This window comes from Mustelus asterias, unplaced genomic scaffold (genome assembly GCF_964213995.1).
Source record: "Mustelus asterias unplaced genomic scaffold, sMusAst1.hap1.1 HAP1_SCAFFOLD_102, whole genome shotgun sequence".
In the NCBI taxonomy this organism is placed as follows: domain Eukaryota; kingdom Metazoa; phylum Chordata; class Chondrichthyes; order Carcharhiniformes; family Triakidae; genus Mustelus; species Mustelus asterias.
Genome location: NW_027590149.1, coordinates 51,532 through 69,629, shown reverse-complemented (window position 1 = coordinate 69,629; position 18,098 = coordinate 51,532). Strand labels below are relative to the sequence as shown.

Genomic DNA, 18,098 nt, shown 5'->3' with positions numbered 1-18,098 from the left:
CTTTACATTGAATGGCAACACCATCGCTGAATCCTCGACCATCAACATCCTGAGTGGTGGGGGCGCACTGGGACCATTGAACAGACACTGAACTGTAAACACTATGGCTCCAAGGGCAGATCACAGTCTGGGAATTCGGAGATGAGGAACTCGCCTCCTGTCTCCCAAATTTTTCCCACCATCTCCAAGGCACAAGTCAGCAGTGTGATGGAATCCGCTCATCTTGCTGGATTGACTGCAGCTTCAAAAACACTGAAGAAGCTCATCCATGGAAAATGAGCAGACTGGATCAGCTGGCCATTCACCAAACTAAACATTGGCTGTCTCTACCACTGACGCACAGTGGCAGCATTTTACCACATACAAGGTGGAATGTAGCAGCTCACCAAGGTTCCTGAGCCAGCATCATCCAAACAGGCACTATCCATCACCGAGATGGCCAAGGAGATCAGAAGGATGGGACACCAACCAGCTTCAGATTTCTTTCCAAACCACACACCATTCTGACTTGGAATATATTGCTTTTCCATCACTGATGCGGGATCATAATCCCGGATGTCCCTTCCTAACGGTTTTGTACCAGATGCTCTGCAGAATTTAAGAAGATGGCTCACCACCTCCTTCTCAAGGGTAATTGGGGATGGGCTGCAAGTGTTGGCATTGCCAGTGATACCATCATCCCTTGAAAGAATTAATAAAGACAAGCGCTACCTACTGTAGAGGTGGGTAATTGTGCCTGTGTGTAACCCAAACACAGTCACGGAAGAGAGAAAAAACAGCTGCGACAGGACAAATAGTGTGACCATTGCACAGGCCAGAGGAATTCTAAAGATAGATCTGGTGGAACTATTTAATATACTCAGCGAGGGTCTCAAATGTCCTGGTGTTGTGCTGTGTTCCATACAACCTGGATCTAGAGTGGAGAAGCTGTGAACAAAGTGTGATGCAATACAATGTTGACCAGATGCTTCATGATGAGGAACCCCATGGACCACAGGCCAGGGACATGGGATATGTGTCAGGGAGGATGGAGATTCAGTAATGCAGACATGTTTTCCAAGAACCTTAACTCACACAGCCATTCAGTGTAATAAATCTTCACCATCTCCAGCCCTGTTGCTGTTTCTGTGAATGTTTTATAATTTCCCTGGAGCCGTCACGACATGAAACAAAGGTATTGGAATTGTATTGACCTGATTCAGTGCTGTATTTCCCATCTCACATTCCCAGTGAACTGTTAAAGACCCAGTAATATGGTGAAGGATTTTTTTAGTGGTGCTCCATCTCTGAATTTACTCAAAATACAGACATAACAAAGTGACCAGTAATAACAAAGTATAATCCTGTGAAACCCAAGGAAGCAACCCCACCATGACAACCACCGGCATCCCCGCACTTTCCGCTGAGCTGCAGGCAGCATCTTACCTCTCTCCTCTCCTCTGGGAATTTCGATGACCGTGGCCTTTGTCCTCGGATTTCCTGAGTCCTGGAAGGATCCGGCCAACTGCGGGTCCTCTGCACAGATGCTGGAGTTGTCTCTGTCATCATAGCTTCGTGAGGTGCTTGTGTCACAGTCGGAGCAGAAGGGGACCCACTGCCCACACCAGAGGCATCCTGAGAGGAGCTCCCGAATACTGCAGGCAGCCGCTCCTCTATCCATTCAGGGCAAACTGGACCCTCCCTGCTCAGCTGGGGAGGTCCTGACAGTTACTCCACACACATTTTCCCACCCCTCCCACAGCCCGTGTTCCACAGAGCTCATGGAGGTGGTGAGAACATGCAGGTTAATGTGTATTTCCTGTGGGTGATAGGCTGGATGTGACTCTCCATGAAGGTCACCAATCTCTCTGTGGAGGATGCTATTTGTGCTCAGACCTGAGACATGGTAACACTGCTGGCCTGGATTGACTCCTCCATCCTTTGTGTATGGATACACACAGCCTTTGGAAACTCCACCAGATGTTAAAGTATCCTACGCTGCAGCTCCAGTATCTGCTGCATTGTTAAAGACTCCAGTCACATTTCATCTTCCTGAAGCTGACAATGACCTGTCCCCTCGAGAGTGTGAGTGAACTCAGCTATTGCTGCCTTCATCAGCTGCTCGGGTTTGTGTGTGCTCTCCTGTGCTGCCAGATTGTAACCCCTTTGCTAATCGTGAGAGACATTATCTGCTCTGGCGGACGTTATAGAGTATAATGTGACAATCCATCCTCTGACCCCCTCCCCATCTTCAGAGCTACACGCCTGTCTCCCGCTCACCGCAGCTGTTGATTTGTGAGAGAGTGAAGAATGTTAGAGGGTAAGACACATTCCAACATGTCCTGGAGACTGTTCCTAACCCAGAGCTCCATGTGACCAATGGAAGACACACAAGCACCAGGTTTTGGACTCAGCAGCAGAGCCTCTCCTGTGCCCATCCATTCACTCACTCACTCTCTCTGGATCCACAACCCATCTCACCATCAGCGATTGCCCACCCAGCCTCCAGGTCTCCCAGCTCCAGCACTGCATCTTCCATTGACATAAGGATGACACAATCCAGACACTGTCATTCTTGGCTCCTTCTCTGATGGGTGAGTAACAATGGAAATTTATGTTCTTGTAGAAGAGGGCACACAGCGTCAAAGACACACACAAACCTGACGCTAATTTAGACTGCCCATCATGGGACCACCAGGATGGTCACTCAGTGTCGGCAGTGCAGCAGCCATCTCTGACTGACTCTTTACTCAGAGAGCGGTTGGGGTGTGGAATGGACTGCCTGCTGTCATAGTGAAGTCGGACACTTTAGGAACTTTCAAGCGGTTATTGGATAGGCAGATGGAGCACACTAGAATGATAGGGAGTGGGATAGCTTGAACTTGGTTTTGGACAAAGCTCGGCACAACATCGTGGGCCGAAGGGTCTGTACTGTGCTGTACTGTTCTATGTCCTATGTTCCATGTAACCCTTCACAGAGAGGCTGACATGTTCCTGAAGATTGATGCTGCTGTCTGGACATTGCCAGTGTCTGGGTGGAGATGTTCTTTCCACAATTTCTCTTTCATCCTTATTCACATATCAGCCTGTAGGCTTAACGCTCACCTTGTCAGAACATATCAGATTATTCATCTTTTGCCTCATTGCAGCCACTGCTCAGACCTTTGGCAGTGTCTATCCAGACTTGCTTGGGTTGATGTGACAGGTATCCTTCTCCAGTCCTGAGGGAACAGAACCTTCCTCCAAACCGAAATAGCCTTGAGAATTTCCAGGGAAGTGTCAGCGAATTGGGTTTAATCTGCCTTCTGCCATTTCAGCTCTTTGTTCATTAACCAGGGCTCCCTCACTGCTCCCTTCAGAGCCTTTAAAAGTGCTGCTGGCTGCCTTTAAATCTGGTGCCAGCATTGCCAGAATTGTGCTGTCCCCTGCAGCCAGTGGTTAAGCTCTGGAATGTGCAGGGATTTGGGGGAAGGTGGGGGAATGCCACTTAGTGAATTGCTCATTCGGAGAGTCAGTGCAGACACGATGGGCCGAGTGGCCTCCTTCTGCTCTCTAACAATACTGTGATTCTGCCTGTGCTGCCTGAGTGGACGGATTTCCCGAACCTGTCAGACATTTACTGTGCCCGTTCTGGCTCTGTGGAGTTGGTTAGTTCAGTTGGTTCGGTGTCTCCAGCGTGATGTAGAATGACGCTGTTGTTGAGGGTTTGGTCCTCGTACTGGCTGTGGGGTTAATGGAATCCCAACTCTTCCCATATCCCCACGTTTACTAAGTTGTATCCCTGAAGCGACATGTACCAAATTGTGTCTCTTTCTATTGGAGAGATTTCATTGAGGAATGTGGCTACTAACACTGTCCACACGGCAACATCACCAACTTCCAGTTGAAATATCGATAACATTTTCAACCACTGTCTCCACAGAATTCTTACGGAGCACAATGAGGCCATTTGGCCCATCGTGTCTGCACCAGCTCACCAAATTGACATTCGAAATTCGTGTCATTCTCCAGCCTTTTTGTCGTATCCATTTTCGTAGCTCATTGCCTATCTTCAAAAAATCATCTAATTCCTTTTTGACTGCTTCGATGCAGCCGACCTCCACCACACTTCCCGGCTGTGAATTCCAGACCCAAACCACTGGCAGTGTGAGAAAGGTTTCTGTCGCATCATCTTCAACCCCACCACACACTCCATTCCTGAGCCCCAGTTAGAATACTCACTGTCTCCATCTCCTGGTGTCCCTGTCTAACTGCACTCAGTTACCCCCCTCACTGTCTCCATCTCCTGGTGTCTCTGTCTAACTGCACTCAGTTACCCCCCTCACTGTCTCCATCTCCTGGTGTCTCTGTCTAACTGCACTCAGTTACCCCCCTCACTGTCTCCATCTCCTGGTGTCCCTGTCTAACTGCACTCAGTTAGAATACTCACAGTCTCCATCTCCTGGTGTCCCTGTCTAACTGCACTCAGAAGACTCATTGAATGTCCCGCGCTGTACATTATTATTGTTAATGATCTTATTCTTAAAAGCACTGTGGATTTACCCTGATTCCTGTTATTTTTCTCTCTCTGATCTCCAGTCTCCGTGGTAACGATCTCACAGATTCTTGTGCCGAGGACCTGGCCTCTGCTCTCAGTACAAACCGCTCACTGATAGATCTGGATCTGGGTGTCAATAAACTGGGAGATTCCGGAGTGAAACTGCTGTCTGTGGCTCTGAGGAATCCGGACTGTAAAATACAGGAACTGCAGTAAGTAGCAGACTGTGTGAGATTGTGTTTATAATAACTGAATATTCAACAATATAATTTCACCACTGGTATTTGTATAAAAAACACTGCCCATTACTATTGGCGTCAGTTATGAATAAGGAAAACTGCTTTTCCTCTGACTCCTGTTGCTTCTCTCTCTGATCCCTGAGCAATGGGATGTCAGTCCCACAGATCCTTATGTTGAGGGAGTGGGGGAATAATGTTATGGTTCACCCTCTGAGGTCCAGTCATTGGCAACTGCAAACTGTATTGAATTTCTACCTTCGGGTGTGCTGACTCTCAGAATCCCCAACCTGATCCAATCACATGACTTCATATTATAAGAGCCGACAGCTTTGACAAATCAACAGAAAAGGCAATGAGGGACAATTCGCCTGGGAGCAAAGGTCGCCAGTCACAAATCTGATAGGTTTGTGGTCACAGCACAGCTGAAGTAACGTATATAGTTTTGGTCACCTTATGAACGTATTTTATAAACAATTGAGAAAATGTTGGCTTGAGTCTTTCATGGCATGCCAGGCTTATCTTATGAAAAAATATAGAAATTATTCGTCCTATACTCACTGCAATTGGGACGAACCACAGCTGATCATGGTCGGCAGGGTGGTAGAGCTGTTAGCACTGCTGACTCAGAGCGCCAGAGACCCGTGTCAATTCCGGCCTTGGGTGACAGATTGTGTGGAGTTTGCATGTACTCTCCGTGTCTGCGCAGGTTTCCTTCAGTTACTCCAGTTTCCTCCCACATGCCAAAGATGTGCACGCTAGTTTGAGCGGCGATGGTAAATTGACACTTCATGTCAGGGGGATTTGCAGAGTTAATATGTAGGGTTACTGTTATAGGGCCTGGGCGGGATTGTTGTTAGTGAAGGATTGATGGGCCGAATGGCCCACAGCTTGTCTGGACTTGCAGAATCTCACTGGCTGTCCTGTCTGGAGACAATACACATCTCTTTAACCTGTGCTTAATGCTTCCTCCATTCACACTGTTTGTACCTTTAAGACTTGATTATCTGTAAAGACTGCACTCCAGTTATTATTCTGTAAATTGAGTTTGTGTCTCTGTATGCCCTGTTTGTGAGCATTTCTACACTCCACCTGACGAAGGGGCAGCACTCCGAAAGCGAGTGGCATTTGCTACCAAATAAACCTGTTGGACTTTAACCTGGTGCTGTTAAACTTCTGACTGTTCCTAACTCAGAGCTCCATGTGACCAATGATGAACACACAAGCTCCAAGTTATGGACTCAGCAGCAGAGTCTCTCCTGTGCCCATCTATTCACTCACTCACTCTCTCTGGATCCACAGCCCATCTCACCATCAGCGATTGCCCACCCAGCCTCCAGGTCTCCCAGATCCAGCACTGCATCTTCCATTGGCATAAGGATGACACAATCCAGACACTGTCACTCTTGGCTCCTTCTCTGACGCTGAGTGCCCTCTTCTACAAGCACATAAATTTCCATTGTTACTCACCCATCAAAGACACACACAAGCCTATGGTGCTGCCAGACTGCCCATCATGGGACCACCAGGATGGTCACTCAGTGTTGGCAGTGCAGCAGTCATCTCTGACTGACCGGAACCCTTCACAGAGAGGCTGACATGTTCCTGAAGATTGATGCTGCTGTCTGGACATTGCCAGTGTCTGGGTGGAGATGTTCTTTCCACCATTCCTCTTTCATCCTTATTCACATATCAGCCTGTAAGTTTAACGCTCACCTTGTCAGAACATATCAGGTTATTGATCCTTTTGCCTCACTGCAGCCACGTGCTGCCTGCTCAGGCCCTCGGCAGTTTCTATCCAGATTTGCTTGGGTTGATGTGACAGGTCTCCTCCTCCACTCCTGAGGGAACAGAGCCTCCCTCCAAACCGATATATCCTTGAGAATTTCCAGGGAAGTGTCAGTGAATTGGGTTGAATCTGCCTTCTGCCATTTCAGCTCTTTGTTCATTAACCAGGGCTCCCTCACTGCTCCCTTCAGAGCCTTTAAAAGTGCTGCTGGCTGCCTTTTAATCTGGGGCCAGCATTGCCAGAATGGGGTCTTCCCCTGCAGCCAGTGGTTAAGCTCTGGAATGCACAGGGTTTTGGGGGAAGGTGGGGGGATGACACTTAGTGAGTTGCTCATTCGGAGAGTCAGTGCAGACACAATGGGCCGAATGGCCTCGTCCTGCTCAGTCACAATTCTGTGATTCTGCCTGTGCTGCCTGAGTGCACGGATTTCCCGAACCTGTCAGATATTAATGTGCCTGTTTGGTTATATGTGGAGTTGGTTAGTTCATTTGGTTTGGTGTTTAGAGTGTGATGTAGAATGATGCTAAATCTGAGGGTTTGGTCCTCTTACCGGCTGTGGGGTTCATGGAATCCCATCTCCTCCCATTGCCGCACGTTTATTAAATTGTATCCCTGAAGCTACATGTAACAAATTGTCTCTCTCTCTATTGGAGAGAAACACAAAGAACAAAGAAAATTACAGCACAGGAACAGGCCCTTCGGCCCTCCAAGACTGCACCCACCATGCTGCCTGACTTAACTAATATCCCCTACCCTTCCGGGGACCATATCCCTCTATTCCCATCCTATTCATGTACTTGTCAAGACGCCCCTTAAACGTCACCACCATATCTGCTTCTACTACCTCCCCCAGCAACGAGTTCCAGGCGCCCACTACTCTGTGTAAAAAATCTGCCTCGTACATCTCCTTTAAACCTTGCCCCTCGCACCTTAAACCTGTGCCCCCCTAGCAATTGACTCTTCTGCCCTGTGAAAAAGCTTCCGACTATCCACTCTGTCCATGCCTCTCATAATCTTGTCGACCTATATCAGGTCTCCCCATAACCTCTGTCGTTCCAGTGAGAACAAACCAAGTTTCTCCAACCTCTCCTCATAGCTAATGCCCTCCATCCCAGGGCAACATCCTGGTAAATCTTTTCTGTACCCTCTCCAAAGCCTCCACATCCTTCTGGTAGTGTGGCGACCAGAATTGAACACTATATTCTAAGTGCGGCCGAACGAAGGTTCTATAAAGCTGCAACATGACTTGCCAATTTTTAAACTCAGTGCCCCGGCCGATGAAGGCAAGCATGCCATATGCTTTCTTGACTACCTTCTCCACCTGCATTGCCACTTTCAGTGATCTGTGGACCTGTACACCCAGATCCCTTTGCCTATCAGTATTAACATTTTATTGAGGAATGTGGCTACTAACACTGTCCACACGGCAACATCACCAACTTCCAGTTGAAATATCGATACATTTCCAACCACTGTCTCCACAGAATTCTTACGGTGCACAATGAGGCCATTTGGCCCATCGTGTCTGTACCAGCTCACCAAATTAGCATTAGGAATTTGAGTCATTCTCCAGCGTTTTTCTCGTATCCCAGCTCATTCTTTATATTCAAATAATCATCTAATTCCTTTTTGACTGCTTCGATGCAGCCGACCTCCACCACACTTCCCGGCTGTGAATTCCAGACCCGAACCACTGGCAGTGTGAGAAAGGTTTCTCTCTCATCATCAGCATCAACCCCACCACACACTCCATTCCTGAGCCACTGACCATCCCATGTCCCTCCCTGTGACTCAGGGTAAGGACATGGGAATCCTGTGCTCTTCCCTTTCACCATCGTCCTTTTTGTCGTTTAATCACTCCGGCACTTCCATTTTGTTCTTTCCTTGTCACCCGCCCATCCCCAGCTCCCTGTCACTTAAAACTATTTAATTCACCGCTATTTCCAATTTCTAATTTTAGCTCATTGAACTGAAACTAAATCTGTTTCTCTCTTCACAGATATTGCCTGACCTGATGAGAGTTTCCAGCAGATTCATTCATATTTCAGATTTACAGCATCAATAGAATTTTGCCTTCTGTATCAACTGAAGTTGTGTTTCTTGAATGTCCCGCGCTGTACATTATTATTGTTAATGACCTTATTCTTAAAAACACTGTGGATTTACCCTGATTCTGTTATTTTTCTCTCTGATCTCCAGTCTCCAAGGTAGCGATCTCACAGATTCTTGTGCCAAGGACCTGGCCTCTGCTCTCAGTACAAACCGCTCACTGATATATCTGAATCTGGGTAACAATAACCTGGGAGATTCCGGAGTGAAACTGCTGTCTGTGGCTCTGAGGAATCCAGACTGTAAAATACAGGAACTGGAGTAAGTAGCAGACTGTGTGAGATTGTGTTTATAATAACTGAATATTCAACAATATAATTTCACCACTGGTATTTGTATAAAAAACACTGCCCATTACTATTGGCGTCAGTTATGAATAAGGAAAATTGCTTTTCCTCTGACTCCTGTTGCTTCTCTCTCTGATCCCTGAGCAATGGGATGTCAGTCCCACAGATCCTTATGTTGAGGGAGTGGGGGAATAATGTTATGGTTCACCCTCTGAGGTTCTCTCCTCCTCCTCAGATGTGCACAGCTCTCCCCGGACACACCATCCATTGATTAGTGAAAGGGGGGAGAGTGAGTGGATGACAGTAAATGGAGGACAGGACATGGTGGTGGAGTCTCGCTGTTAGTAACAGATGTCAGTACAGCAGCGAGAGCTGAAATTAGTTCCAATGATCAAGATGCAGAATCAGTTTGGGGAGAGATAAGCATTATCAAAGTTAAAAGATCACTTGTAGGAATCTTTTATAGGCCCCTAACAGTATTCAGAATCTCCAACACAGGAATATTAATGGGGTCTTGTAAAAACATTCTGCAATAATCACGGGTGATTTTAACATTCATGTACAAAGAAGAACAAAGAGCCATGCAGCACAGTAACAGGCCCTTCGAACCACCAAGCCTGCGGCGACTCCTCATTCTTATTCAGACCCTGTACTTATTGCTCATACGCAGCTTCTATTCCTCTGTTCATCTCCTGTTCATGTTTCTATCAAGATTAACCTTGAACATTGGGAACGTGCCTGCGTCCGTCAACTTCACTGACTGTGCACTCGAGGCACCCACCACTCTCTATGTGAAAACTTTCCCCGCACGTCTCCTCTAAACTTTCCCCCTCTTGCCTTCAAACTGTCCCGTCTTGTAGTTGATCTTTCCACCCTGGGGAAAAGACTCCAACTATCAACCATATATCTGCCTCTATCAGGTCGCCCCTCAGCCTCCGTCTTTCCAGTGAAAACAATCCGAGTTTATTCAACTTCTCTTCATACCTTAACCAGACCAGGCAACATCCTTGTAAACCTTCTTTACACCTTCTCCAAAGCAGCCACATCCTTCTGGTTGTCTGGCGATCAGAACTGCACACAATATTCCATGTTGGGCCTAACTAAAGTATAATTCAGCTGTAACATAACTTGCCAACTTTTATACTTGATGCCCTGGCCAATGAAGCAAGCATGCTGCATGCCTTGTTGACCAAGTTATCCACCTGTGTTACCACTTTCAGGGATCAGTGGACAAGTACGCACAGATCCATCTGTATGTCAATGCTCCTGTTAGTTTTTTCAGACCGGGAAGGCTGGGGGGCGACCATGTGGAGTTGTATCAAATTATAGAAATAAACCTTTCCCCTTTGTTTTAGGAGACAATAACCAGGGGCATAGGTTTAAGGCATTGGGGAGGAGTTTCAGAGGAGAATTGAAGATGACAGTGTTTAGCATTGCTGCCTCACAACGTCAGGGACCTTTGTTTAATTCTGGCCTCGGGTGACTGCCTGTGTGGAGCTTGCATGTTCCCCCCCATGTGTGCGTGTTTCCGTCAGGTACTCTGGTTTCCTCCCACAGTCCAAAGATGTGTAGGTTAGGTGGATCGACCATGCTAAATTATCATTTCATGTCCAGAGATATGTAGTTTCAGTGGATTTGCCATGATAAATGTCCAGTGATAAGCAGTTGTGTGGGCCTGGCTTTTTCGGACAGTCAGTGCAGAGTCGATGAGGCGATTGGGCACCTTCTGCACAGTGGGGATTCTATGGTTCTGTGGAAAAGTTTTTTCACCCAGAGGGTGGTGGGAATCTGGATCTCACTGTCTGAAAGGGTGGTGGAGTCAGGAACACTCGCAACATTTAAGAAGCATTCAGACAAGCACTTGAAATGCCGCAGCAGACAAGGCTATGGAGCAAGTGCTGGTAATGGGTTAGAATAGATTGCTGCTTGATGGCTGACACAGACACGATGGGCCGAAGGGCCTCTTTCTGTGCTGAAAAACTCTATAAAGTCCCAGGGGTTGGAAGTTCTGAACCAGAACCTGAATTTTCACTGATTCCTGTGATTTCTCTCTCTCTGATCCCAATGCAGTGGAATGTCAATCACATTGATTTTTGTGCCCTGGGTATAGGGGAACAATGTGACGGTGACTGAGGACCCGTTCACATGCTTACAGGGGGACACACGTCACCCAGTCACACAGCCCTTGATTTGTGAGGAAGAGTAAAGAGTGAATGGAGGCAATTGTTAAGATGCAGACCAGAAACTCCAAGGTGTTTTGTGAAGTTAGCCTGGACCCTTGGTTTTACATTTGATTTTGGCATTGATGAGCATGAGGTGTTTCACTCCAGGTATGAATCAAGTGACCCACTAGGATGCTTTTATCAAACACAGTTTATTTAAGAATGCAGTTAGAATATAACAACAAGAATTAGCATAACCTTCACCAATTGCAAGACTTAAACATGACACAGTATAACTCTTAACAGCTAGCTATCTCTGTTGTTCCAATATAAAGCAATACCCACAGACATACACCCTTCTCCAACATTAGTTAGCACAAAAACAAGTAAGCTCACGTGATGCCGATTTCCAGCTTTTTACCACTTCCGGAGAGCCAACAGACAATTGTTTTCAGAGAAGGATGTCGCCTCCGAACAGCCCAACCGCAGAGAGGTAACCCCAGTCTCTGACAGCTTCCAACACAGCAACACTTAAACAGCAAAAACTCCAACTTCAGAGAGGGAAACAGCACTGCTGTTTGTCTTAACTTCAAGCAGCTTCTGAAAGCAGAATTGAAACTAGAATGTTCTGTGAAAAATAGCTGTCCCTCAGTCACATGACATAACCTGTCAATCACCCGCAATCAAGCTCTACACTGCCATCCCAGGGGAAACACTGAAACAACAGAACACTGCATTAGTTCAGATTAAAATCAACATGATGTCAATTATACTGCTTCAGTAACAATAAAGGAAACCGGCTACAGACAGCACGGTGCCGACAACATAACCTGCAGAGAAACATGATTAAAATAGAAACTAGAAGCAGGAGTCGGCCCTTCGAGCCTGCTCCACCATTCATTTTGTTCATGGCTGATCATCAAATTCAATATCCTTCAATATTCAGTATATTTCTTCAAGACATAGTTTGTAACAAAATGTACATTCCAACACGTCCTTCAGCCGGTTCCATGTGACCGGTGATGGGCACACAAGCTCTGTGTGTTGCAGGCACCAGAGAGTCTCCTGTGTCCATCCATTTGACCGCACACTCTCAGCTCCACAACCAGTATCACAATCAGCGATTTCCCACACTGCCTGCTGTTCTCCCAGCTCCAGCGCTGCTAATTCTACATGCAAGGATTACAAGATCTGGACACTGTCATCATTTTTACTTCATTCCCTGACGTTTCGTGCTCTCTTCTACAGGCACATAAAGTTCCATTGTTACTCTCCCATCAAAGACACAAGCCTATGCTGGTGAGAACCTGACTGACCATCATGTCTACACAGGGAAAGCCTCTTGCCTGTGACCATCCCATTCTCACAGTGCTAGAGTTATCTGACTAACTAGAACCCTGCAGAGAGAGGCTGACATGTCTCTGACAGTCGATGCTGCTGTCTGGGCATTGCCTGTGTCTGTGTGGGGATGGCCTTTCTACCATTTCACTTTCATTCTCATTCGACCCCATATGCCTCAGATTATATGCTATAAAATGCTTCACCACCTTGTCAGAACTTGGCAAATTATTCATCCTTTTGCCTCACTGCAACCATATAACCCACGCCTACTCAGGTCTCCAGTAATCTCCATCCCGATATACTTGGATTGATGTGGCAGATACTGTCCAGTCCTGAGAGAACAGAAATTTGCTCCAGACTCGTGTCGCCTTGGGGAAGAGTACCAAGTGTTGCCAAGTGCATCATTGAATTGAGTTTAACCTTTCTCCTCCCATTCCAGCCCTGTGTTCTTAACCAGGTCTTCCTCACTGGTCTCTCCAGAGCTGCTGCCTATCAAAGTGCTGCCCGTGCCAGCATTGCCTGAACCGGGACTTCCCCTGCAGCGAGTGGTTAAGGGCTGGAGTTCACTGTCGGAGAGTGTGGTGGAGACACGTTCAGTTGAAAATTTCCAATGGGAATTGGATTATGATCTGAATAGGAAGATTGTGCAGGGTTACGGGGAGAATTTGGGGGAATGACACTTCGTAAGTTGCTCATTCAGAGAGTCAGTGCAGAGAGCATGGGCCGAATGGTCTCCTTCTGCTCTGTAACAATTCTGTGATTCTATCTGAGAGAGATACCAATGGCCCTTTGTGGACACTGGCTAAATTACCTCACCCTGTTGACACTGCAACATCACCAGCTTCCAGTTAAAATGCCGATACATTTCCAACCATTATCTTCACAGAATTATTGCGGAGCACCACGAGGCGAAATGTGTCTGCACCGGCTCACCAAACTAGGATTAGGAATTTGTCTCATTCTACTGCCTTCTCCTCGTATCTTTGCACATTGCTTCATTCGATTGTTCATCGACTGCCCTCTGTGATGTCTCGAATCAGCCTGCCCCCACCACACTTCCAGACTGTACATTCCAGACCCGAACCACTGGCATCGTGAAAAAGGTTTCTCTCTCATCATCAACCCCACCACACACTCCATTCCTGAGCCACTGACCATCCCATGTCCCCCCCTGTGACTCAGGGTAAGGACATGGGAATCCTGTGCTCTTCCCTTTCACCATCATCCTTTTTGTCATTTAATCACTCCGGCACTTCCATTTTGTTCTTGTCACCCGCCCATCCCCAGCTCCCTGTCACTTCAAACAATTTAATTCACTGCTACTCCCAATTTCTAATTTTAGCTAATTGAACTGAAACTAAATCTGTTTCTCTCTTCACAGATGCTGCCTGTCCTGCTGAGATTTTCCACATATTTTATTCATATTTCAGATTTACAGCATCAATAGAATTTTGTCTTCTGTATCAACTGAAGTTGTGTTTCGTGAATATCCCGCACTGTACATTATTATTGTTAATGATCTTATTCTTAAATACATTCTGGATTTACCCTGATTCCTGTTATGTTTCTCTCTCTGATCTCCAGTCTCTGTGTTAATGGTCTCACCGATTCTTGTGCCGAGGACCTGGCCTCTGCTCTCAGTACAAACCGCTCACTGATAGATCTGGATCTGGGTTACAATAAACTGGGAGATTCCGGAGTGAAACTGCTGTCTGTGGCTCTGAGGAATCCGGAATGTAAAATACAGGAACTGGAGTAAGTAGCAGACTGTGTGAGATTGTGTTTATAATAACTGAATATTCAACAGTATAATTTCACCACTGGTATTTGTATAAAAAACACTGCCCATTACGATTGGCATCAGTTATGAATAAGGAAAACTGCTTTTCCTCTGACTCCTGTTGCTTCTCTCTCTGATCCCTGAGCAATGGGATGTCAGTCCCACAGATCCTTATGTTGAGGGAGTGAGGGAATAATGTTATGGTTCACCCTCTGAGGTCCTCTCCTCCTCCTCAGATGTGCACAGCTCTCCCCGGACACAACATCCATTGATTAGTGAAAGGAGGAGAGTGAGTGGATGACAGTAAATGGAGGACAGGACATGGTGGTGGAGTCTCACTGTTAGTAACAGATGTCAGTACAGCAGCGAGAGCTGAACTTAGTTCAAGATGCAGAATCAGTTTAGATAGAAATAAGATTTAACAAAGTTAAAAGATCACTTGTGGGAATCATTTATAGGCTCCTAACAACAGTCACAATCTCCGACACAGGACACAGGAAAAATAACGGGGCCTTGTAAAAACATATTGCAATAACCACGGGTGATTTTAATCTTCATATACAAAGAAGAACAAAGAACCGCACAGCACAGTAACAGGCCCTTCAGCCCACCAAGCCTGTGGCGCCTCCTAACGCTTATTCAGACCCAGAACTTACTGCCAATTTGCGGTTTCTATTCCTCTGTTTGCCTCTTGTTCATGTATCTACCAAGATGCACCTTGGACATTGGAAACGTGCCTGTTTCTGCCACCTCCATTGGCAGTGCCTTCCAGGCACCCACCACCCTCTGGGTGAAAACTTACCCCACACACCTCCCTCCAAACTTTGCCCCTCTCACCTTCATCCTGTGCCCTCTTGTAGTTGACCATTCCACCCTGGAGAAAAGTCTCTGACTATCCACCATATTGATGCTTCTCATAATTGTGGACACCTCCATCAGGTCACCCCTCAGCCTCCCTTTTTGTAGTGAAACAATCTGTGTTTATACAACGTCTCCTCATAACCTAACCGTCCTTGACCAGGCAACATTCTGGTAAACCTTCCTTGCACCCTCTCCAAAGCATTCACATCATTCTGGTCGTGTCGCGAACGGAACTGCAAGCAATATTCAAATGTGGCCAACTGAAGTTTCATGCAGCTGTAACATAACTTGACAACTTTGACACTCGATGCCCCGGTCGATGAAGACAAGCATGTTGTCTGCCTTCTTGACCACCTCATCCACCTGTGTTGCTACTTTCAGGGATCTGTAGACTTGTACACACAGATCCCTCTGTAGGTCAGTGCTCCTGTGGCTGCTTCCATTTACTGTATAAATCGCTCAGATTGTCAAAAGTTGAAAAGAAGATTCGTTCACAGAATATATTCAAGCAATTTCTTGGAGAAGCATGTTCCAGTGCCAATCACACATCAAGCTGTTTTAGACATGGTGATGTGCAAATGTGTGGCGTTTCCAACAAAAATACATTCCTTTCATTTGGAGAAGAGCAGCAGAAGTGTTCCAGCCGTTGCTAATTCAAGGAGTGTATTAGATTAAGTGAAGATGTGGCACCGGGGTTGGCACTGCTGCCTCACAGCGTCAGGGACCCGGATTCATTCCAGCTTTGGACGACTGTCTGTGGAGTTTTCACGTTCTCCCCGTGTCTGTGTGGGTTTCCTTCGGCTGCTCCTGTTTCCTCCCACAGTCCAAACAAACTGTGTAGGTTGGGTGGATTGGCCGTGCTAAATTGCCCGTTAGTGTCCAAGATGTGTAGTTTCGGTGGATTAGCGGCATAAATGTGTGGGGTTACGGGAACCCGGGCAACTGCAGATCTATTAGTCTGACATTGATGGTATGGAAATCCTATAATAATCTATAATAAAGGAAGTGATAACAGAACACTTCGAAATTAATGGCAGGATTAGACAGGGCCAACATGGATTTATGAAAGGCTGGCACGGTGACACAGTGGTTAACATTGTTGCATCACAGCCAGGGGCCCGGGTTCAATTCCAGCCTTGGGTGACTGTGTGGAGTTTCCACATTCTCCCCGTGTCTGCGTGTGTTTCCTCTGGGTGCTCCGGTTTCCTCCCACACTCCAAAGATATGGATGGTCGATGGATTGGCCATGGTAAAATTGCCCTTCATGTTCCAAGATATGTCGTTTAGGTGGATTAGCCCGAGTAAATTAGTGAGTTTATGGGGAGCGGACCGTGGTAAGTTCCTCTGTCAGTGTGTCTCGATGGGCCGAATGACGATTCCAACACTAGGGATTCTATAGTTGCATGATTCACACACAAGAGGTTATTAAATAAAATTGGAGCACGTGGGATTGGGAGGAATATACCAGCATGGATTGAGAACTGATCAATGGACAGAAACAAGGAGTTGGAATAAATGGGTTACTTTTGGGTTGACAGCCTCTAACTAGTGGAGTACGGCAGGGATCAGTGTTTGGGTCTCAGCTATTCAGAATCTACATCAATGATATGGATGTGGGGATCAAATATAATATTTCCAAATTTGCGAATAATGGAAAACTAGGTGAAAATCTGAATTGTGAGGAGGATGCAAAGATGTTTCAAGGGGATGTGGAGAGGCTCAGGGAGGCTCCACAACTGGAGTAATGTGTACAGTGTTGAGCTCTTTACTTAAAAAAGGATAGAATTGTATTGGAACCAGTTCAGAGTAAGTTCACTCGGCTGATTCATGGGATGGAGAGGTTTATTTTACAAGGAAAATGTGAGCAGATTGGAGCAATATCTATGAAAGTTCAGAAGGTTAAAAGGTGATCGCATTGAGGGGATGAGACAGGGTGGTTGCTGAGAGGCTGTTTCTTCTTGTAAGAGAGACCAGAACAAGGGGACAGATTTTAAAATGTAATTGTCAGTCCCTTAAGACTGAGATGAGGAGAAATTTATATTTTTAGATGGTGGCTGGTCAGTGGAATTCTCTTCCCTGGAGACTCGTGGCGGCAGAGTCATTGAATATATTCAAGGCTGAGTTAAGAATGATTTTGGATTGAGAAGCGAATCAAGGGTTACGGGGAAAAGAGTTGAGACTATAATTAGATCAGCCGTGATGGAGTATGCTCGAGGGGCTGAATGGCCTTCTGCTGTTCCTAGTTATTTTGTTCCTATCCCAATACGTCCTTCAGACTGCTCTCTGTGACCAGTGATGGATAAACAAGCTCTATGTTTTGTCCTCACCAGACGCTCTCCTGTGCCCATTCATTAGGCCACCCACTCAACCCATCTCACCAGCAGTAATTACCCACTCTGCCCCCAGGCCTTCCTGATCCAGCACTTCATCTTCCATTGGTGTAAGGATGGCAAGACCTGGATGTCTCCACTCTTCTTCACTCATTCCCTGATGATGTTTGCTCTCTTTCCAAGCACATAAATTGTTACTCACCCATCAAACACATGCAGTAGCCCAGGGTTGTCCAACGTGTGGACCAAGGGGCGAATGTGATCCTCGAAGCCCCTCAATGCGGCCCCCGGAGCGAGTTTCCAGAATCTCAGTCACACAGTTCAGTTTGAATGGAAGAATCTGCATGGAGCTGCTCCTCCAATCACATCCCGTTTCTTTCCCATGTTTGCTGCTGATAGGTTTTTGAGCCAATCTGCAGCAAATGTGGGAGAGAAACAATTTGTGATTGATGAGGATTAAACTCTAATAATCATCTTTATTTATTACTCATTATTGTGCTCAGCAAGTTGTTTCCTTTCATATCTCGGTTTAGTTTTTAATTGAAATTTCTGCTGTGCCAAACTTTATCATTCTGAAATTTACTCATCGGCCGCTTGAGTGAGAAAAACATTGACGTGTGTTTGCCCAGTGAATATGTTGGTCAGCCCTGCTCGAGCCTATGCTGGTGGCAGCCTAACGGACATGTC

The 18,098-nt window shown here is 46.4% G+C and overlaps 1 protein-coding gene across 1 annotated transcript in view; it reads left to right on the top strand.

Annotated features, from left to right (window-relative positions):
- The window catches only part of LOC144484370 (NACHT, LRR and PYD domains-containing protein 3-like), a 57,508-nt gene that overhangs the window by 33,800 nt on the left and 5,610 nt on the right, over nt 1–18,098 (top strand). The window contains exons 8-9 of the mRNA XM_078202892.1: nt 4,558–4,728; nt 14,025–14,195. Coding sequence (XP_078059018.1) covers nt 4,558–4,728; nt 14,025–14,195 — 342 coding nt within the window. The remainder of the gene's footprint in view (nt 1–4,557; nt 4,729–14,024; nt 14,196–18,098) is intronic.